At 39.2% G+C, this 23,627-nt stretch overlaps 2 protein-coding genes across 2 annotated transcripts; one reads left to right on the top strand and one right to left on the bottom strand.

Annotated features, from left to right (window-relative positions):
• Positions 1-2,262: 2,262 nt before the first annotated feature.
• Positions 2,263-3,959, bottom strand: LOC130716781 (L-cysteine desulfhydrase). The gene has a single exon (XM_057566789.1). The coding sequence runs from the start codon at positions 3,830-3,832 to the stop codon at positions 2,477-2,479; it is 1,356 nt and encodes a 451-aa protein (XP_057422772.1). The 5' UTR covers positions 3,833-3,959; the 3' UTR covers positions 2,263-2,476.
• A 2,918-nt stretch (positions 3,960-6,877) lies between these two features.
• LOC130716773 (protein translocase subunit SecA, chloroplastic) lies at positions 6,878-18,966 on the top strand. Its single transcript, XM_057566781.1, has 20 exons — positions 6,878-7,437; positions 7,548-7,620; positions 7,909-8,115; positions 8,385-8,488; positions 8,596-8,775; positions 9,132-9,350; positions 10,038-10,151; positions 10,251-10,364; positions 10,681-10,848; positions 11,107-11,282; positions 12,594-12,660; positions 13,416-13,562; positions 13,729-13,824; positions 13,898-13,966; positions 14,180-14,281; positions 14,358-14,609; positions 14,691-14,758; positions 17,685-17,802; positions 18,302-18,541; positions 18,633-18,966. Exons 1-20 carry the CDS (start codon positions 7,063-7,065, stop codon positions 18,759-18,761), a joined length of 3,018 nt encoding a protein of 1,005 aa, XP_057422764.1. The 5' UTR covers positions 6,878-7,062; the 3' UTR covers positions 18,762-18,966.
• The last annotated feature ends 4,661 nt before the right edge of the window (positions 18,967-23,627 follow it).

Genomic DNA, 23,627 nt, shown 5'->3' with positions numbered 1-23,627 from the left:
ACTCCACTTGTAGGCTAGTAGCTGGTGGTGGTGGTTGTCTCTTCTTCTATTGTCGTGAACTTTTGGGATCGAATGAGACTTAGGTTTTGAGTCGTTAATGAAAGGAATCTGATAGGGAAGTCGACCTTATTCTCATGATATCTTCTTAGGGTCTTAAGAGTTCATCTTCTAGGTTCTGCTCATGTTAGGCTTTGACCCTTCTTCTTCTTTCCAGGTTTGACCTCTCTATGGGTTTGAAAATTGCTTCATCCAAGATATTAGGCATTTCGTCTCACGAAGAGTTCTCGACAGGGGTTTTCTCCTTCCTTCTGATTAGACAATTCGAAAGTCTTGTGTGTTAGGCCTAACTTTAAGGAGGGGATGCGTTAAAATATTTGAAAGGTTTAGAGGTTCGAGTTAAAATATTTGAAATGTTTATACAAACATGTCCCGTTGTTTCAATTTTTACATTCTCGCCGCTAACATGTTGAGTCCACATCTGTAACCATATCTTTACTAACTGGTTCACTTACCCAGCGTGGAGTTGGTGTCTCGGGTGTTTACCACTGTTCAGCTTTGCGAGACAAACCCGTAAGTTACCTCAAAATAATGTGCCAAATATAAATCTCCGGAGCAAATACAGACGCTGCTTGTGAATTTTACATTCCGGAAGCTAATTTAAAAAACAAAAACGGTAGTTTCATGCTCAACCCATATTCAAGAAAAAGAATTCGATAGAATGGCAAAAACGGAGATGCACGAGATGGAGATAGTAGTTGCTTTCAATGATGGGCGCAAGAAGTACATCAGGGAGGGTATTCTATCTTTTGGGCCTGTTCTGAACTGGCCTATTCACTATTGACAAAAAAATGACCCATTTTGCATAAACGGATTAGGAAAGCAGGAGTAACTATTCACCAAAAAGAAAAGCAGGAGTAACTAAGGCGAAATTGTATTGAACGACAATGCCCAAATTATTACACCTATCCAGCCCAAAATGGGAGTGACGCAGAATAAAATGGGAGTGAATCTAAAATGAACATAGACCAGTTGCCAAAGATTGGGTACCAAGTAACAATGAAACAGTTGGATCCAATTGAGAAAACAGAAGAATGCTGATGTATTCTTTCTTTTTCCACATATATTGCTTAAGTTTGAACAACGCTCAATGCAATTAAATAAAATCTGCAGCTCAGTCATTGCACCAGCTTACAGCAGTGGCTTTGCCATCTCAGTAGGTGCAATGCAAGTGCTGAAAAACTACCTAAATAAGGATCCCACACGTTGAAGATGGCAAATAGATGTTAGAGAAAAGAGATCATCGGACCAAATCATCAAAAGAAATTTATAAAGACAAGGAGGAAATATTACAAGAAGGGATGATATGGAATCCCTCTAAACCAAAAACGTGACAGAAAACAATCAAGAAAAAGAGAAATTCAATATTTCAATGTAGTAAAAGTGCCAATTCTCTGAAATCTGTTAGTAAAACTACAAATAAAAAGGCTATGTGCTTTACACCAAATAGATGCCAAAAGCTTAATTAATATTATCCTAAACCAAGCATAGTGTAAAAAACACCTTAAAAAGCACCAGTGTTGAGGAATGACAACGATTGGAAATCTTTTAGAATTCCCTAACAAAGACAATCTGACACTAAAAGAGCTAAAAGTTCTCTTAGGCAACAAATTGAGATTATTACTTCTGTAAACTTGCCACTCCAAAGAATTATTCTTATGTTATGTAAGTTGACCATAATCTGTAACCATGGTGGCATAGGCTTCTAAAAGAAGTTAAGAAGATACATAAAAAGAAGTGGAAAAAAAAGGCAATTTTGAGATCTAAAATTAGCCAATAAATTATCAAGATTGAAAATCAAATGATGAAGGATAAATATCACATGTACTAGAGAAGTTGTAGCTTAATTTTAGAGGTTCAGACTTGAAGCATGAAATACATTCAACACAGATCACCCAATCAATCACACTATGACTATTGTGACAATTCTATTCTTATTATCAAATCTCAAGCAAGTATACTCATAAACCCTTCTTCTGCATTATAAAGCAGGAATGTGAGTCCAGGGGGGTCAAGATCAAAGAATATGGCATGACTACAATGGTTTCTACAGCTCACATATATGATATATGAACCCTCAATTGAAAAACCTTGGGGGAGGGGGCATGGCAACAGTGAGTCCCCCTAGCTCCGCCACTGATTATAAGGACAATCAATTATAATAAACATCATTGAGAGTATTACTAAGTTAGATTGCCATGCAACTAAGAGTAGAAATGCTCCTTCAATTTTCAAGGATTCCATAGAAATTCTGTCTACACTTATTGTATTTTACAAAATCTATAGGATGCAGAAGCAGAACAACAACAATATGGGCACACTCGTAAAATGTGGCCCGGAAGCTAAATCTAATTCATAATCAAAAGCAGGCCAGGGGTGAGGGAAAGCTATACCTCATTTTCTTTCTCCCTTTTTTCTATCACTCCTGAACAAGGTCACTGCAAATTTTTCTATCCTCCAAAAGCTGATTAATTGCATTCTTAAGCCTATGATAATCGTCATCCTTGTTATAAACTTGATACGATATCCGAACATATCCAGTTATAATCCCATCCTTGTCCCTGGGATCCCTCTCAGCATCTCTCAAAGCCTGATAGTAAATGGGAACTTCAATAGCATGATAGACCCTGAGGTACGACCTTAACCTTGATGCATCATCATCACTCAACACACACAGCCTGGAAGGCAAACCCACCATTATCATGCTGGCACACATTTCAGGAGGCGACCCGAGATTCGTTCCCCAAGACTCAGCCAACATAGTCCCCATCTTAACAACCCCATCATGGTTCCTCCTCATAATCCCTTCAATTCCACCTTCAAATCGATTCACAAACTCCAAAATCGACGGCACCACAAGCTGGGGGCTATAGTCCCGCATTCCCAACCACGCACTCTCCACCGGTAACCCCTTCCCATACTCCTGCGAAACCACAGGGTGATGCACATCACTTGATTTCCCTTTACAGTAAAGAAAAGCCACCGCAGGTGGCGAGAAAAACCACTTGTACAAATTGCTCACATAGAAATCCGCCCCAATGTCCTTAACATCAACTCGCAAGCTCCCAATGGCGTGAGCACCGTCGACGAAAACCTGGTCCACACCTTGCTCCCTGCAAACCCTAATCAACTCGCGAACAGGTAGAACAACGGAAGGCATCGAAGTTATATGATCAATTATCGCTAACCTAACCCTACCACCATTGATTTTACCTCTTTCAATCCCCTTCTTGAACTCAGCAACAATTTCTTCGTCGGAGCGAACCGGAAACGGAAGCTGAACCTCAACGACGGAGCCACCGGCGGGAATGACGTAGGCTTCGATGGATTTCTTGACAGCTAGGTAGGCGCAATGGAACATGATGACGGTGTCGTTTTGGCGGAAGGTGCCGCGTTCGAAGAGGCGGCCGATCTGCTGGAGGACAATGGCGGCGGCGGTGGTGGCGTTGTCGACTAGTGAGACGTCATTGACGTCGTCGGCGTTGATGAGGTCCTTGACGACGGTGCGTGAGGCGAGGATCCCGTTGCGGAGGGTGTTGAAGAAGAAGTCATCGGGTTGCTGGAGGAAGCGGAGCTGCCAGGCGTTCTGGGCGGTGAGGACGGAGCGGGGGCAGCTGCCGAAGCTGCCGTTGTTGATCCGCGCGACGTTTGGTTGGTGGTGGGAGAATTCCTCCCGGATCTCGGGTTCTGAGATGGGCTGGGGCAGCCGTGGTTTTTTGGGGTGGCGGTGGTTGGGCTCGTCGGCACCGTTTCGAGGGTCGTCGTGGTGGTTCATGGTTGGGTTGGGTTGGGATGTTAGGGTTTTGAGGAATGTCTGTGACTGTGAGTGGCAACAGTAGCAGTGAACAACTGAAGCGAAATGAGTTTTGGGGAAGAATCTTTGATTTGCATAAAATAAGAGGAGATAGAATAAGAAGAAGAATGTTTTTTTGTTGTCAATGAAGGATGTTTTTACTAGTCGTGAGATATCAAATTGGAACACCGTACAAAAATCTTTTGCAAGCCCAATAGATTCCTCAAAAAGAAAAATAGATCTAATGTTTTTTTTTTTCCCAAGAGGAAAGCTAATGTAATTTTTTATTTTATTTTGGATGGTCAATTATTTAGATATTCATCTCTTTCTCCTTTGAATTTTTAATGTGCGCCATATATCATGTATGTTTTGCATTTATAAGTATGGTTTTTTGGGGTGTAATTTATTTTTTCGATGTATGAAAAATATGTATGGTGTGTAATTGGTTCTCACACACATAAGTGCGGTGAAAATTGAGTGCCAAGAAAAGAAAATGAATGACATTGAAACTCGTCATTTTGGTATGTTACTTGGTGTGATCAGCTTCCTTTGTGCCAAACCGTTTTGTTTGTCCACTACTATGATATTTCTCTGCGTATTAGAGATGTATGGGATGGAGGAACTTGGCGTGTGGACCGGTTGTAGTCTTCTCTCCCTCCTTCACAAGTGTCTCATGTGAATGATGTTGTTGGGCGTATTAATGAGAGGGTTCAGGATGGATACAGATGGAAGGGGAATATCTCTGGTGTGTATTCCACACCATTGAGGTATGCTTGGATCTTAGAGAATCGAGTAGCTGATGGTGAAACTCTGGCCCACAACACTGCTAGTTGGAATTGGATTTGATGCCTCTCAAGTGTAATCTTCTTGTCTGGCTTGTTGTGCACAATGCTCTCCCTACCAATGATCTTCGGTTTCATCGTGGAATGGCAGCCTCTGGTAATTGCATTATCTGTAACAATGGCCCTAAGACAGCCATGCAAAGCCTCCGCGATTGTACCCAAGCACGAACCATTTGGCAGCATCGTGGATTTGACACCAGAAGCCCTCTGTTTTGTGCCATCGAGGTCGAGACGTGGCTGCATGGCCTCATGGGGTCGAGCTCCTCTGCTATTGCCACACTGTGGTGGATTTGGCGTGCCCGGAACGTCGTGTGTATGGAAGGTACTCCTCTATCCCTCTTCCAAATCGACACTAGTATCGTTGTCATGGAGGCTGATTTGATCACGCTTTTGTTGGGTTGCTTGAGGCTCCGGCGCGTTCGCCGCGTTTGGTTACTTGGGCTCCTGCGTTGTCAGATTGCGTTGTGCTCAATGTCGATGGTAGTGTGTGTGGTAGCCCGCAGAGGGGCGGTTTTGGTGGTTGTTTCCGGATATATTTGGGACAATGGCTTGGTGGCTTCTATGGCTGTCTTGATGACTCCTGTATTCTTCACCTGAAATTTCTTGCTATCTTTCATGCATTTACTATTGCTTGGGATCGAGGTTGGCGACGTGTCAATTGCTAGTATGATTCCTTGGAAGCGGTGAAGCTTGTTCACTCAACCCCGGTTGCAAGTCATTTGTACGCTTCTTTGATCTGGGATATCAAAGTCCTTTTGGGGCGTGGTTGGACTGTGGCTCTTCACGATGTGTTACGAGAAGGAAATGTCTGCGTTGATTTCTTGGCCAAGCATGGTGCTCTCCATAATGAAGCACTGAAGTGTGTTGCAGCTCCTCTTGACGGCATGAGTCTTTTGTTGCTTGCTGACGCGTCAGGCGTTGCCCATTTGAGGCCTTAGTTTCTTTGTCCTCTTTTCTTTTTCTTTACGTGTTGTACCAAAAAAAAAATTGACACGGTCAACCATTCACGTGGCATTTCTCATATCCTAATCATACTATTTAAATCTCACGTGCTATTTTAATTTGTTTTCAACCCTTCCTCTCCCCTCTTCACCCTCTTCCTCTTCCCCCTTCTCTTCCTCCTCGCACCACCTCGCCCACCACCATCCCTTCCTTAATCTCCTCCCACCCACCACATGCATTCATTCTTCATCATCATCTTTTTTCTTCTTCTTTTTCCCCTTCATCTTCTTCCTCTTCTTACTTCCACCCGCCACCACCCACCGCCATCTCCTCCTCAATCTTCTCCCACCCACCACTTCTTCTTCTTCCTTCCATCACCCATTGTCATTTTTCCTCAAACCTCGCTGAATCAGTCTCAAATGCCCAAATCACAAACTCAAAAAATAAAAAAAACTCTCAAACCTTAAATCGCACATGAGACGGGAAACTCTAGTGAGAGAAAAATTGGGAAGCTTGGAGCAACTGCAAGAGAGAGATCGGAGTGGTAACTGTGATGGCGGCATCCTACTGCGCGATTATTGATTCCAACCGTGAACCAACTCCTCCTCCACCACATGATGCTTCTTGTGAAGACTCGTGGCCTCCCCCCTTCATTCATCTTTCTTTCTCTCTCCTATAAGGTTGTTTTAACCATAAACCTCATCTTAAGTTCAATATTCGCAAGTGTTACGCTCAGTGACAAAATTACAAATTTAAGCAACCAAACTGTCATGTCATGTTGCTTCAATGATGCTCCAAAATAAGTAACGTTGCTCAAGTGATCCAACTGAATTAAGCAACCCCATTGAAGATGCTCTAACGAGTTGATATCTTTAAAAACACACACATATGAGATGTATCATATAAAAGTGTATTATTATTGAAACAATATGAATATGCATGGATTATGAAAAAAATGTGAGTAAATTATGCATGGACCAAAAATTGATTAAAGCCACTTATGAATTAAAAAATAGTTTAATTTCTATGTACCGACGGTGTAAAGTTTTTTTACACCGTCAACCAATCAGATTTCAAGGATGTGAGAAAATCTCTCATTTTATTTAATTTCATTAATTGACGTGACACATGCTTGAAATCTGATTGGTTGACGGTGTAAAAAAACTTTACACCGTCGATGCATCAAACTTTTTCTCATTAAAAAAATGGATAAATCAATCGAGTCAGCTTATCTTATCTCTCGTCCTATCCTTGCTCGTCGCTGCTGGTGTTCTGCTATCCATCACACACACTTCCGGCGCCGCAGAATTCACAAACTTCGTCGCCTCTGCATGTTACTTCTCCTCCTGAGGGCATGAAACCAACACGTCGCTTCCCATTTCCCCAATAAATCCACAATTTCTTCAAATCCCCTTCTCAATTCTAATTATGGCAGCGTCCTCACTCTCTTCCTCCTTCACCTCCACAACTTTCAACCCCCACACTCACCCTCGCCACAAAACCCTAACCCTACCTGCTTCCTCGTTTCTCCGCCGGAGCCTCCCTCCGCCGTCAGTTTCCAAATCACGCCGGAGCCGGAGGCGCCGGTCCGGCGCGGTCGCCTCGCTCGGTGGTTTGTTAGGCGGCATCTTCAAAGGTAACGATACTGGAGAAGCTACCAGGCAGCAGTATGCTGCCACTGTTAACCTCATCAATCGGTTGGAGCCGGAGATTTCTGCATTGTCCGATTCGGAACTGAGGGATAAGACCTTTGCGCTGCGAGAACGCGCGCAGCGGGGCGAGGCTTTGGATTCTCTATTGCCTGTGAGTGTGAATTTTTTTGAATTTTGTTGTTTTGAAGTTTGTATTGTAAAGAGTTGATTCAAGTGAAGTTGCTCCTGATTGTGACCAATGGAACTGTGTGTGTATTGCAGGAGGCGTTTGCTGTTGTCAGAGAAGCTTCCAAGAGGGTTCTCGGCCTTCGTCCCTTCGACGTCCAGCTTATAGGTAAGTTTTTCATTCTATTGTTGATCCAAAGTGTGATTGTATTTCTGTCAGCGCACATTCCAAGACAATTTGAATGTGCTTTTGGCCGACCGATGTCTCTCGTGTCATTGAAGTGAATCTGTTTTTGCCAACTTGAATGTAAATACAAACACACATGAATTGTCTGTTCCGTCAATATATTATACTAAATATTGTAATGTAGCTAGTTCTTGCCTTTTTGTGTGTGACTGTGTATATGTATGTGATTGTGGGGATAATTTATCAATTTTGTTATTTCGGATTTTGTAGGGGGTATGGTTCTTCACAAGGGAGAAATAGCAGAAATGAGGACTGGAGAAGGGAAGACTCTGGTTGCCATTTTGCCGGCTTATTTGAACGCATTAAGTGGGAAGGGAGTTCATGTTGTTACTGTCAATGATTATCTGGCTCGCCGTGATTGTGAATGGGTTGGTCAGGTTCCTCGCTTTCTTGGATTGAAGGTTGGCCTCATCCAGCGTATGTCTCTCTCATGCTTCATTTCTTCGCTTTTCTCCTTTGTTTTTGGATTCTGTTTCTACATCTTCTGTTAGTCAGTTGGAGTGTAATTGTTTTTGAAGCTTCTGTCTTGCTTCTTTGTCATCTGCCTCTGTATTCATTTTCCGGTCCATGTCATCTAGTGGGAACAATCTTTGTTGTTGCTACCGTTCTTCTTCTTGTTATTAACTTAGCTTCTTTAATATGCATCATGTTTTGCGTCTTCTAATTGATAATGCATCTGTTGGCAGAGAATATGACAAGTGAGCAAAGAAGGGAAAATTACTTATGTGACATAACATATGTCACTAATAGTGAGCTTGGTTTTGATTACTTGAGAGACAATCTTGCCACGGAAAGTAATTCTTCCTTTACATATTTCGTGCATTTGATATATGCTTTGTAAATAGTTAACTTTTATTCTTTAATATCATACTGAACTCCAAACTGCGGAATTTACAGAGTGTCGAGGAGCTTGTCATAAGGGGTTTCAATTATTGTGTCATTGATGAGGTAGATTCAATCCTTATCGATGAAGCTAGAACTCCACTCATTATATCAGGACCAGCAGAGAAACCCAGTGATCAATATTATAAGGCTGCAAAGATAGCAGAAGCGTTCGAACGAGAAATACATTACACAGTAAGTTTGCTAGGCAATGTTTGCATTTTGAAAGAAAAAGAGGAAACTTGATATAGAATGTATACAGTAAATTTGATGTCTAGTCTAGTTCAGTGGTCTGCTTGGTGATGCTAATGAACTTCTGTTATTCACTTGTGAGTTGTGACTAACAGATGGGTGGTGGATAGTTTTCAGATATGATATCAAAAACAGAAAACAAAAAAAGTAAATATATTTATAGAAGTTTTGTTTCCATGCATCGTGAATGGTCAATGGTTTTAAAATTTCCATCATGTGATAACTTGTTTTATATCAGCCGACAGGCGTAGATGCATACTTTATTTTCAATCCTAGTCTTATTGATGTTGTCATGGCAGGTGGACGAAAAGCAAAAAACAGTTTTACTTTCAGAACAAGGTTATGAAGATGCTGAAGATATTTTAGCTGTCAAAGATTTATATGATCCACGAGAACAGTGGGCTTCATATATCCTAAATGCAATTAAAGCGAAAGAACTATTTCTTCGAGACGTGAACTACATAATTCGTGGAAAAGAGGTTCTAATTGTCGATGAGTTTACTGGTCGAGTTATGCAGGTATTTAGAGACTCTACTTGACTAGTTGACCTTATAGCATAAACAATTTATCTGGAAAAGCAAATGAGAATATGTATGGTATCACCAATAGAAGTTTCTTGGGCAGAATTGGATTTTACTATTTTAAAAATTATATTCTTTGCCTTTTCCATGTCCTCATTTTTACCGTCAGGAAGTTTATTTACATTACGGTAGATCTTTTTGGATTATGGCTGACAATAATATTAAATTATAACTAAATGCATGGTCCTCTATGCAGTTCTTCAGCAATTGAATCATAATCATTTAATTATTAATAATGCAAGTGGTTCTAATTGAAATTCACTAGATTTAGGTTGAAGCTTCAATGAACAAACTATTTATATTAGTCTATAGTACACACCTAGAGTTTACCTTTCACCCAAAAAAATGGTGTTAATAAAGACAGTAAGATACTAGCCCAAAATTGTAAGCTTAGGTGAAAACACATGAATGGTTCTATATCTAACACTGCCCTTATCTTTAAATAGCATGTGGTGCCTTGGCGCTTACATTTTTAGCTAGTTGTAGTGCCTGTCTAGCCAATATCAAAACACTTACCACCACTTATACCTAGAGAGCAATAAAAATGAAACTTTGGTGAAGTATATTTTGTTGATATCTGAAGGCACAAGTGATTTTTATTTTCTTTTTAATTTCTACTGTTAGGGGAGAAGGTGGAGTGATGGACTTCACCAAGCCGTTGAAGCAAAGGAAGGGTTGCCCATTCAAAATGAAACCGTGACACTGGCTTCTATTAGTTACCAGAATTTTTTTCTGCAGGTTGGAAATGTTATATCTGACCTGTTTGAGTGAATCATCATTTCATAATGTATTTTCCTTAGAAGCTAACTTGATGCTTTTATATATGCATTTTCACAGTTCCCAAAACTTTGTGGCATGACTGGCACTGCAGCAACGGAAAGCACAGAATTTGAGAGCATTTACAAGCTTAAAGTTACAATTGTGCCTACAAACAAACCTATGATAAGAAAGGTTTCTTCTTCCTTGTCATTCATATGCAACACTTGAGTGAATGATGATTACTTTGCTATGTGAAATCTGTAGTTCTGTTCCTTAATGGGAAGATTGATTAATATATTTACTGTGACTATATGGGGAAAGGCAATGTATGGGGTAACTTATTATAGTTCCACAAGAGGTGGTGCTGGTAGATTATTTCCATCAAAAGCAAAGTTTGGAAGCCTTACTGTTAATTTTAATAGGTTTATTTTGTACACGATAAAACAATATTTATAAATTATGTGATGTTTGTCTAGTTTCTTATTGTGTCTTCAATTTCGTTTCCCAGGATGACTCTGACGTAGTTTTCAGGGCAACTACTGGGAAATGGCGCGCAGTTGTAGTGGAAATCTCAAGAATGCATAAAACTGGTCGCCCAGTGCTTGTTGGCACAACCAGTGTTGAGCAGAGTGATTCTTTGTCGGAACAATTAAAAGAAGTTGGGATTCCACATGAGGTAAAGTCTCTCGTCCTAATGGGAATAGAATATGAGAGCAGTAGAGCACAGTATTTTCTTAATGATACCTGTTTCAAATAATTTTTGTTTTTTAAAAAGGATAGCCTATTCTTAACCTAGATCACCTAGATCAAGTGCTACTAAAACTGAGCTACTTCTCTTCTGTTTGAAAGGAGGAGAATAAATCTTTATCTAATACCGATTTGTGTTTAATTTGTTTTTTTAGTATAAGTATATTGAAATGTGTATTGTTTGAAGGTTCTCAATGCAAAACCCGAAAATGTTGAGAGGGAGGCAGAGATTGTCACACAGAGTGGTCGTCTTGGGGCTGTGACAATTGCTACCAATATGGCTGGTCGTGGGACAGATATAATCCTCGGTGGTAATGCTGAATTTATGGCACGGTTGAAGCTTCGTGAGATACTGATGCCAAGGTATTATTGAGCTTTAATTGACAAGTTTTATCTATGGAAACTTTGCCCTTCCAAGAAATTTTTCCCTTTTATGTGCTTTTGTGTATTATTTAAATGGTCTTTTATCTTTGTTCCTTTAGAGGAAAGGTTAGATGAGGATGCTCAAAAAGAGATACTGATATGAGTGGGTTTTTAATGAGGTATGCTGCTTGCATGTTAGAGAATAATGCTTCAACGAGAGTGTCCCTTGTGTCATGTGTTTAGGCCTGTGTATAAGAAAGTAAGAGAATTTATTCGGCCGAAGGGAAACAGTGTAGTTATAGTGGAGTATGCTTTAGCTTTCAGGTTTTCAACTGGTCCTCAGTGAGTGAGTGAGTGAGTGAGTGAGTGTGAGAGATAGAGGGGGTGGGGGACTATAGATGTTAAGGTCCTACATTGACAATTTGACAATAGATATGACTAAAATAAGACCTTATAAAGGGTAAAATAATCCTCACCCCTGGGACTACACATTCTATTTTTAGCGCTGTGATCTGCCGCAATTACCTGCAATTTTGGCCGTGATTCGTGCCGCTCCTGCTGCAATCGTCATCTGGGACGCGATGAACACCCCATAGCGGCAAGAGGCTGTGACGCTCCGCCACGTCGCTATAGCGCTCTTTTTTCTTCTTCTGGATAAGCGTTATAGCAGCTTGGTTTAGGCTATAGTGCGCTATTGAATACTAAGTACAGAACACTTTAGGAATTAGAGGTTTAAAGTTGTTGGTTACCTTGACTTTTGTTGCCATAAATTTTGAGTATTTTTTACCCTTTATATGTATATAGTTCTGCCATACAAACTATACAAAAAAAACAGCGTAGCTGTAGCGGCCATCCAGCTATGCACTATACCGCTACGCGCCACTGTCCAAGATTGGCTACACTGTCCCAAATAAATAAATAGTCTTATTCCTTAAGCTACCAGTTTTGTTGTTACAATAAGTTCATATACAGAGCATGTGGTTTAGTGTATCATAATTTCCATGTTTATATCCTAGGTCTGATATTTCTTTCTGCTATTATGTGTCCGTGTGTGGGAGTTGTCTTTGTTTAGAAGGTACAACCTATTATAAATTGTAACTTCATATGCATGTTCCTTGCTTGCACAATCTTCCTATCTCCAGGATTCATTTGTCACTATAAAACCTTCATGGAGAAACGTCTTTTAGTTAATTCCTTTTTTTAGACCCTGTCATGTATTTAACTAAAAATTCCAATATAAGCAACTCGCAAATTGTTGAAGCCATCATATCAAACATGCATTACAGTCTTTTTCGGAACATATGGTTGCAGAGTTGTTAAACCAGCTGAAGGAGAATTTGTATCAGTAAAGAAACCTCCTCCCAGTAAGTTTTGGAAGGTATGGTGTTTTTCTTATACTATTGCTTCATGTAAACAAAGTTGTGGTGTGTGGTGTGTTATAGAAATAGGATATTATCTACACCTCCTTTTAGAACAAATATCTCGTGTATTCTTTATTGTCTCTAAAAAGGGAAAGTAAATAAAGATATCTATGACATCTTACTTGCCTCCTTTTCTGATTCTGTCTTTCTCTTCCTACTTAGTCTTATCATCTCTTTAAATACACTGTAATTAGGAGAGAAGGATTCCACTTATTGAAAAACAAAAAAGAGCATAGGTGTGCAGTTCTTGGATATAATGAATCGATGGTTAATAAAAGTGCCTCACTTGGAACTTGGAAGTGTTGGATTGGACATCAATTAATAGACATTACTTAACCCACCTAGTATGTTTGCATCCTCCCAGCATTATCAGTTTATAATACTGAACAGTATACATAGGAAAGTATTCGGGCTTTGAACCAGTGAGAAAATCTGCCAATCATGAAAGAGGGAAGAATATGAGTTCACATTATATAATAGAATTAAGTTGTGAATTTGAATCTTTTTGCCAATAGAGAAAGGACGGTGAAGAGGGAGCGAGGTCTGGACGTCTGATAAAAAAGAAAGCTGGATCCAAGAATTTATTTCAAAATTTCAAAAGCACCTACACATTTGTGTTACTCGAAAAAATGTTTTTTAGCTCTGGATTTTGTGTTTAAATCCATACTTTTTACAATTACTGTTTTGAAACTCCACATATATCGTTATCCAGGTGAATGAGAAGCTGTTTCCATGCCAACTATCAAAGATAAATGCTGAATTGGCTGAGAAGGCTGTGGAATTAGCTGTTAAAACTTGGGGCAAGAGATCATTAACTGAGCTTGAAGCAGAGGAGCGCCTATCTTATTCTTGTGAAAAGGTTACATTTTGTTGATAATGAACTTTTTTAATGTATTCAATGCTTGAAGTCAGTGTAATTATCTTACATTAAAACCTTTACACAGGTGATGTTTATCTTCTTTAATACTTCACTTTGTCTATTTTGGTCCTGTTTTATCAAATTGTCATAATGGATTTATATGTAGGGCCCTGCCCAAGATGAAGTCATTGCTGAGCTGAGAAATGCATTTCTGGAAATCAGCAAGGAATATAAAGTCTTCACTGAAGAAGAGAGGAAGAAGGTTAATTTGTTTCTTGGTCACTACTTTCCTTGGTCTGTTGTTGATACATTTTTGACAATAATTATGGTTGCAGGTCGTGGCAGCTGGTGGACTACATGTAGTGGGTACAGAGCGTCATGAATCTAGGCGAATTGATAATCAGGTTTTCTTTGCTTCTCTCCATTGCCTTTCTGGGTTGAAAGGTGGAGGGGTGGGGGCTGGAATAGTTTGTGGCCTTACGCATCCACATATTCCCTACCTTTTATTATTCTCACTGTTATCATATACCCCTGTCTACCACTCCTTCTTCCCTTCTGAAAAAAACACTATTGTCAAATAAGTATTTAAACTCGAAACTCAATTCTTTTCCATGAAGCTGCGTGGTCGAAGTGGCAGGCAAGGGGACCCTGGAAGCTCACGCTTTTTCTTAAGTCTTGAAGATAATATTTTTCGGATATTTGGTGGGGACCAAATTCAGGTAATGTGTTTGTTGTGTTACTGCTGCCCCTGGAATTTTATTTCCCAAAACATGGTTGATATTTTTTTATGTGTAGGGCTTAATGCGAGCTTTCAGAGTGGAAGACCTACCTATTGAGTCCAAGATGTTGACCAAAGCATTAGATGAAGCCCAAAGGAAAGTAGAGAACTATTTCTTTGACATTCGGAAGCAACTATTTGAGTTTGATGAAGTACTTAACAGCCAAAGAGATCGTGTTTATACAGAGAGAAGACGAGCCCTTGAATCTGACAATCTTCAGTCTCTTCTTATTGAATATGCTGAATTGACGATGGATGACATTTTAGAGGTAAGTCTTATTTAAATTATGCTTCTTTTTGTACCTTTGCTTTACCTTGCAATGTAAAAATGCGCGCTTGTGATGAATTAGGCAAACATTGGCTCTGATTCTACAAAAGACAGCTGGGATCTCGAGAAACTGATCGCCAAAATTCAGCAGTAAGTGAAATCTTTTGATCCTGTGCTTGATGCCTTGATCTGTTTAGTTATATGCAGAATCTTGATTGTATTCCTATTGTGCTTTCATGCTTGATCTCTATATTCTCATTAAGTAGACACTTTTGAAACCTGGACCAGCCAGTCTCTTCAACTATGAACCAGTCACTTTTTTCAGTCTCCTTGATGTCTACCCAAATAGGACTTATCATGAACCAACTATCCTAAAAGCATAAGTTGTTGGGTAAAGGACATATGAGTAGGATAATATAACATTTCTAACATGCTCCCTTGCACAAGAGCTCGTTACACTTGAAGCGTGGGCAATGCACATAGCTAAACGAGACATGAGGGGTTTTATATTATATTTCTAACAACTGAATTTAATTGCCATGAATTGACGAAAACTAGGGTGGAATTTAATGAAGCTGGCTGAACTGATACTAGTTCGGTGGGATAACTGTCCTATGATTGCTTACTGGACACCAGTAACATGTTGTAATGGTCAACCAATAGAACCCATCAACTTCGCTGGTATAAAAAATTGCATTTATAAATGGCTTAAATACTCTGGAGGTCCCTGAAATTGTATGGCGTATGAAAATAAGTCCCTGAAAAATATTTTTCCGATTTGGGATCCCTGAAAATATTTTTTTAATCAAATTGAGTCCCTACCCGTGTTTCAGGCTTATGTGACTCAATTTTTACACAATCAGCATTTCCACGTGGATTTCTTTTTTATTTATAATGCTTAGGTGAAATTTTAAATTAATATATTTATTACATGTGTGTAATTAATAAATAATACTAAATTATTAATTAAAAAATTTCCTTATTATATCTTTAAATTATTAATTAAATCTCATAAATCCTAATTAAACTACTTTAAAACAAATTAGACTTTTCATCTTCAACTTCATCAAACTTCCAGAAATACATTTCTTCATCTTCATCAAAGACTTCATCAAATTTCTTTATCATCTTCTCATTCATACTCTTCCACCATCATCACTTGTAAACATACCCAGAACCTCAACTCCAACCTCTTTCTTCACTTATCTGTGCTAGCTCTGTCCATCAATAAAATACTAGAGGAACAAATTCAAGCAACACAATTTGTAACATAATTCTATATAATGCACATGTGAGTAACATGTGAAGCTTCAAGCTTTGAGAAACACTTCAAATTAATCACCGGAAAAATGAAAATGAATACAGCTTCATCCTTTAACCCCAAAACCCATAAACTAAAAAAAAAGTAATGGGGGAAGCTCCAAAGCAATTACAGTGGGGAAACGACATAGAAGGAAAACGGTGGTGGAATTGTTGATGGATGAATGGTATGGAACCCTCCTCCTCTGTACTGAAACAAAGCGAGACCAGACTCAGATGCATGCACTTGGGTAACACCCAATTACTCAAAACTCAGATTTTCTTTCTCAGATCTGAAAACTCAGAAACTGAATTCACCTCAAAGAGATCGGTGGTGCTGGGTTTGAAGAGAAAAAGGGGTATTTGGAGTAGCAGGTCGATTTAGGGTCCCTTGGGTTTGCTGGGGTTGGGAAAGAAGAAGAAGAAGAAGAAGAGGAGGAAGCTCTGCCTCTTCTCCTCAAGTGCGGCAGATCTCCTTTATGTGAAGGTTTGTGGCTGGGAAAAGAAGAGGTAGGAGGTGGGGGTTGGCTGGGAGGAAGAGGAAGAAGGTTGGTGGCTAGGGTTCTGGAGGAAGAAGATGATGGTTTTCTCACTCCTTGCTGAGAAAGAAGAACCAGAAGGAAATTGGATTGAGTAATTAAGTCCCTGAGTTGTAATTAAAATAATTATTTAATTATTATCTGACATGGAAAATAAAAAACCACGTGGAAATGCTGATTGTGTAAAAATTGAGCCACATGAGCCTGAAACACGGGTAGGGACCCTTTTAGATTAAAAAAAATTCTCAGGGATCCCAAATCGGAAAAAAAAAATTCAGGGACTTATTTTCATATTTCATACAATTTCAGGGACCTCGAGAGTATTTAAGCCTTTATAAATACTAGACTATTTATAAAAATCAAAACATTTCTATTTCATATAAGTGATTAATGCAATAAAACAATTCGCTATAAAAAAAGAATGTACTGCATCTTTATTTAATTTTTCTTCATTCATTAAAAAGTTGAATGGGTCAAACTGATCTAGTTTTCCTTTTTTTTTCTGTGGGGGGGGGGGGGGTGTGTGTGTGGTGGAGTGTTAGATGGGAAGGGAGATTTTTTTTTATCAAGGAAGATAAAGTTTTTATGCGAGCAATCTGAAGATTTCTCCCTTCACATCATCTCGTGCATTGAGGGAAGTTAAAACCAGGCTTGTTAATAGCGCGCAATAGCGTAGCCCCCTGGGGGTTCACTGCTACTCCACTATTCACCGCTATAGCGCCACAATAGCGTTCGAAATAGCCTTTTTTGGGCTTGCCGCTACGCTACGCTATCCGCCATTAACAACCCTGGTTAAAACAACAATAAAAGGATATCCCACTAAGTTAGGTCGACTTTATGGATCACACAATGCCATTGTGCTCGATCAAAAACCAAATTTTGTCAAATGTTATTGACAGTGAGATCGTTTTTAACAATCTTCCAATGTTCCTTTTGGCCTCTTTCTACCCCTCATCACTGGACTAAACCAATTTATCAACTCTTCTCATGGGTGCCTCCAAAAGTATTTTCTTAAATCCTGACCAAAGTCCGTACAGGTTTCAGATTAATAATCATTCGTTTTTAAACACTAGGGCAATCTCTTGGATATTTGATCTGGACTTTTACATGACTGATGATATGGTTGTCGATTATTGTTGATGTGGTTTTCTTTTTGTAGTTGATATAAACCAGTGCATGTTGTCATTTAATCTAGATTTAACAAATTTGTTGACAGAAGATATTTGATATTTCTTCAGATATTGCTACTTGTTGAATGATCTGACTCCTGATTTGCTGAGGAGCAAGTGCTCAGATTATGGGGAATTGCAGAACTATCTCCAGCTTCGTGGTAAAGAAGCCTATCAGCAAAAAAGGGTCAGTAAGACTGTTACTTAATATTTGTAATCCTTTTATAGTTTTTTTGTTTTTTTTTTTTTTGTTTTTGGGTGTCAAAGATCAATCCTTTAAGGAAATCATAAATATACTATAATGTAATGCTTGAGTTTTGCTTTAGAAAGTATTGGCATGTATGGAGAGTACTAGAAAAAGACCTGTTGAAGAGGATAGATAATATATCAAATGGAGGGCAAATAGAATAAGACTAATAAACAGATAGGTCAAACCATTATGGAGGACTTGGTTTTAAACACTATATAGTTTGTCATTAGATATTGTTATGATGCAATATTATTACATCTTATGATTCATATAACTAACTTCACTTGGTGAGAAAGAGACTTTGTTCTTGCAATCTAATGCTCGGACTTATAGCACCTTGTGTGTCATATTTAAACAACTCATACACTCAGTACACATTTTCTTTTCAATTTATTTCTTTTGATATTTTCTTACATGATTATAAATGCTGCCATAGGATATTGTGGAGCAACAAGCACCAGGATTGATGAAAGAAGCAGAGCGATTCCTGATCTTGAGCAATATTGATCGCCTGTGGAAAGAGCATCTACAAGCACTAAAATTTGTTCAACAAGCTGTGGGTTTACGAGGATATGCACAGCGGGATCCACTCATTGAATACAAGCTTGAGGGCTACAACCTTTTCTTGGAAATGATGGCACAAATAAGAAGAAATGTTATTTATTCTATATATCAGGTTTGCATCAAGTTAGATTTTTAGGCTCCTTATCCTTTTTTTTTCTTGGTGGCTTTATAACTCCCTTTCATAACCTTTGAACTTTTGGCAGTTTAAACCTGTGATGGTAAAGCAGGATCAGGATAAAACGGAGAATCCGAAATCAGGAAAACGTAACGCACGCAATCAAGCCAATACCAACTCAGAACCAATTGGCACTGTTGAGCCTTCAAGTATATAACCGGAATCCCAACTTTTTGAACGAGAAAGAACAACTCGAAAGGCTTAACGGGATCAGATCCTCCCTGCATGTATAATTTAATGTAAAATATAAGTTTGATGCTCAAACTGTAAAAGAAATGTAGCAGGTAGCCAGTTGTAAAAGAAGTACACCATTTTTATCCCCACATCCCAAAGAAGAAAAAAGAAGATGCATTTTTTTTTTTGTTAACCTCCTGGTTGATTCTAGTAGTTAGTTTCCTTAACGGCTTAATCCAGTTTTTGGTCCCCATCCTTTGTCATAAATATGGCTTTAGTCCCTCGCCGGAGCAAAGGTGGGGCTAGGTCCCCAGTTTTTGGCAAAATAGTTGGCTTAGGTCCTTCCGGCCGGTTGGGTCAACGCCGGAGCTCCGCCGGCTGACGTGCGTCAATTAATGAGCCCAGCTGGATTTTTTTTTCTTTTTTTCATTAAATTTAAATAAAATTAAAACTTACTAATTAACTAATCAAAACTGGCAGGGACTTATTCCAATTGAGTTTTTCTTTTTTTAATTCATGATGCTCATCTTCCAATTCCAGAAAACCCAATGAATGTTCATCTTCTCCAAAGAAAATTCATTATCATTTTGATAATCTTTCCCACAAAACCCAGTAATCATCAACCCACCCCCACCCCAAACTCATGAACCCCAACCCCCTCTCCCTCCCTCTCGTCATCCCACCCTCTCATCTCAGTGAAATCTGGGTTTTTGCAAACTCGAGTGAGGGAAATGGAAAGGGACTGAGCCGATCAATTCCAAATCTAGATTTGGATTTGTTGGTCTCCGAGGTTTCGGATCTGGTGGTGGTTCAACGAAAGCCTTGAACAAAAGGTGTGTTCTTTGAGTTGATTGTTTCTGGGTCCAATTTCATTTGTGGGTTAACATGAAGCAATTTTTCAGTTGGATTTTATGGCAGAAATCACTTGTTCTTTGTGAAATGGAGGGAAAGACGAGATGGGTGTTGGTTGGTTTCGTTTGTGGTGTGGAAAAGGAGCTAAGTTGATTGGAGGTTTCATTGGGTGCCGTGGATTTGGCTGGGGAGATGAATACAACGAGAGAGGGAAAAAGATGGAGATTAGAGAGTGGTTGTAGCAAGAACGAAAACGGGTTTGAGATTTGGCTGGGGAAAGGTAGTGTTATTCTGCCTACAAGGAAATGGTCTTGTCTTCTGGGTATTTCAATTTTCTGGCCTGCTCACTGAACAATCGATTTCTTCTTTTTTTCTTTTTGTCTCTTGCACTGAGATTTCCTTGTCTTGTGGCCTTTTTTAATTTAACCACAGCAATGTTGTTGTACAAATTCACTGTTTCTTGCCTCATTTTGCTATACGGATTTCTATACTTTTTTACTTTCATTACCATTTTTGAATTTTGTTTGCTTGCTGAAGCAATGGTGAAAAGGTCTGGTTGCAGGAAATGCGATATATGTTTTGATGAGACCTAGTTGCACGCCTTGCACTGCAACAAGTTCTTCTGCAAATGGATATTTTGTGGGTTTGAGAATTTTTCTTGAGTTTAGGATTCTTTCTGAGTTGGGTTTGATTGATGATGGGGAAAGGATTTTGTGATTTTGGGTTAAATGTTTTTAATTTATGGGAAGAAGAACAAGAAGAAGATGATGATGAACATGAAGAGGAAGAACAAAGGAGATGATTAAAAAAAAATTATTTAATAAGTTAATTAGTAAGTTTTAATTTTATTTAAATTTAATGAAAAAAAGAAAAAAAATCCAGCTGTGCTCATTAATTGACGTGGCACCGGCCACGTCAGCCGGCGGAGCTCCGGCGTTGACCCAACCGGCCGGAAGGACCCAAGCCAACTATTTTGCCAAAAACTGGGGACCTAGCCCCACCTTTGCTCCGGCGAGGGACTAAAGCCATATTTATGACAAAGGATGGGGACCAAAAACTGGATTAAGCCTTTCCTTAACTAACTTTACACGCTAGTTACTTATGCTAGTCAGTTACTACTTACTTGTATAATAGGAAATAAGCAGTAGCAGTGAGCATGGCCCTATATATAGCTTTGTATCCATTCAGTTTCAATCAATCAAAATAATCCAATAAAGCTCCCTTCATTTGTTATTTCTAATTTGATGGTATCAGAGCTCCAAGATGAGCTTTGTTGGGCACCTATCTCATGGCCCAAGGTCCCACTAACAAGTCAGACTCTAATGCTGCAATCATCAATAATGGTTCTCAAATCCAGTTTGATCCTTCTTAGAATCCTCGGTATTTTTAGCATCAGAGGGGAAATTAGGCTTAATACATCAGAAGACCCCTGTAATTGTAAAGGGAATCAAATCCAGGGCCTAGAAAAATTTTGCATCAAATTGGGTTCCTAGAATTTTTTTTTAAATTCAATTAAGGCCAAAGTGTGCCAGCCTTCAATTTTATCTCAGTCATCAATTCCACGTGGCTTTTATAATTTTTTTTAATTAAAAAAATAAAATAAACCTGATTGATTTGATTTTAAATAAAAAAAATTGATTTTTTTAAATACAAAATAAAATATTTTCCTTTTCTTCTAAAAAATAAAATCATTATTTTCACCACTCTCTTATGCACATCCTCTCCACCATGGCCCTTTGTCACCACCCACCACAGATCTTCTCCTCCCTACCCCACCGACCACCACCTCTCTACTCGTTCCTCCATATTTGTCTCACCGTTTCACCGAGAGGGCTTGCGCGATTGTTGTGCATCCACCATCAATAGATCTTCTTCTCCTTCACTCCAGAATGACACTTATCCCTAAAACACACAAATCTTGTCAATTTCTTGTTCTTAAACCTGTCCTCTCGTCCCCCCCACGCATAGATCCAGGGAATGCATCTGGTTCCGTGTGTTCCGTTGTTGGTTTTTCTGGGTTTCTTCTGGTTATTTTATGGGTTTGCAGGTGCTGGAGTTGTTGGGTTTCAATCTAGGATGGTGGATCTGAGATTTGCAGATCTGGATGGTTACTGTTATGGGTGTATTTGGGAGGTTTAGGTTTGAAGTAGAAAGGTTAATTCATGGGGCTACTGGTGGCTCATTGGGGTAGCTGTGGGGGTTGTGGTTTTTTTTCCAGGTGCTGCAGTTGCAAAACCGCAGTTGTGGGTGAGGGACGCCTACGGGCGGATCATGGTGGGTTTGCCAGCTCCGAGGTGGTGAGGATGGTGAAGGGAAGAAGAGGAACGGTTTTTGGTTGCACAACCAGATGAAGAACTCATCTTTTTCAACCCAGGAGACCAGAAATAATTTGATTTTAATTTGGCTTTTAAAGCACCGGGGAGCTCATGGGCCGAGGAGCAAGACACCAAGAGATCTTGGACACCACATCTTAACCCAAAACCTTAAGGCATTAAGTTTATGGGTCACATCTCTTATAAACTCTCCCTCTCACCTTGACTTCTCCGATGTGGGACTTGACTCCAACACTTGATTCCAACAATCTCCCCCTCAAGTGTGAGTCCCTCAACCACATCACTCATGGTCCTCCCGTCTGCGGAAGCTATCCACCTTGCACCGCCGTTCGCTGTCAACGGAACCCATCGCCTAGCCACACTGCTAGGAAGACTTTCGACACAAGGAGCCGTCATGGTCCCACGAACCATCGGCTCTGATACCACTTGTTGGGGGGAGACAGGGGAGCCCATGGGCCGAGGAGCAAGACACCAAGAGATCTTGGACACCACATCTTAACCAAAACCTTAAGGCATTAGGTTTATGGGTCACATCTCTTATAAACTCTCCCTCTCACCTTGACTTCTCTGATGTGGGACTTGACTCCAACACTTGATTCCAACAGAAGGCTAGAACCAAATCAGCATGCGTTAAATGAATTTTAAGATTTGATTTGAATTATTGAAGAACAATTTTAAGTTTCAACGATGGGTGATGATAAATCGTGGACGGTGGGTGGTTGAATTTGGCTTTTTAATTCATTTTTTAATTTTTGTTTGAAACATTTTTTAATTTTTGGGGTGAAAATGTTTTAATTAGGTTTTGGTTATAATGATTATTAGATTAGATTAGGTTAGATTATTAGATTAGTTTATTAGTTAGATTATTAGGGGGTGAAAATGTTTTATTAAGTTTTTAAATTTTTTTTCTGATTAAATATTTGAGTTGGAATTAAAAATAATTTTTTTTAATTAAAAAAAATTATAAAAGCCACGTGGAATTGATGACTGGGATAAAATTGAAGTCTGACATACTTTGACCTTAATTGAATTAATTTTTTTTTTTTAGTGACCCAATTTGATGCAAAAATTTTATAGGCCCTGGATTTGATTCTCTTTACAATTACAGGGGCCTTCTAATGTATTAAACCAAAAAGGTTTGTACTTATTGTGTCAAAATTGGCAACACCATTGAAGTGTCCTCCCCGGTCCCACGAAGATCTCTACGTACTTGTCCAGTCCAGGACAACTGAGATCTTCCGGTCTGCGTGCCTATAAAAACAGAGACAAATTCAAAGTGGTTTTTGTAGTAACTGGTATTATTCAAGAATAAAGTGAGTATAAAACTAACACCAGACACATGCTCAGAAGAATGCGATGGGATGTAGTTGTTGTTTTCACTCTAATCTAATAAGCCACGAATTATGGATCAAGAGCTAAATTCACATTTGTTATTCATTGGAGCTGTTTTCTTCATATAAAACGATTTGTCCTTTGGTTGTAAAAGTAGTTCACTGACCTTTGCTTTTGTGGAAATGCAGTTTTTGACATTTTTCATGTGTAAATAAAACAAACTGATACAAACTAAATCTAACAGTAAATGAAATGTATGGAGGCAGAAAAGAAACGGAAAATGTTGTATGTGTTCACGTGAAATTCTCCAAGACGAACTCATTCACACGATA

The sequence above is a fragment of the Lotus japonicus genome, chromosome 5, assembly GCF_012489685.1.
Source record: "Lotus japonicus ecotype B-129 chromosome 5, LjGifu_v1.2".
Classification (NCBI taxonomy): Eukaryota; Viridiplantae; Streptophyta; class Magnoliopsida; order Fabales; family Fabaceae; genus Lotus; species Lotus japonicus.
The sequence above is the reverse complement of the archived record's forward strand: the minus strand, read 5'-3'. Positions and strand labels throughout refer to the sequence as shown.

Bases quoted from the DNA above. Each gene is read 5' to 3' on its own strand.
- LOC130716781 (XM_057566789.1), bottom strand. From the start codon at position 3,832: ATGAACCACCACGACGACCCTCGAAACGGTGCCGACGAGCCCAACCAC.
- LOC130716773 (XM_057566781.1), top strand. From the start codon at position 7,063: ATGGCAGCGTCCTCACTCTCTTCCTCCTTCACCTCCACAACTTTCAAC. The intron at 8,776-9,131 runs GTAAGTTTGCTA...TTGTCATGGCAG, and splicing joins AACGAGAAATACATTACACA to GTGGACGAAAAGCAAAAAAC. The intron at 13,825-13,897 runs GTTAATTTGTTT...TTATGGTTGCAG, and splicing joins CTGAAGAAGAGAGGAAGAAG to GTCGTGGCAGCTGGTGGACT.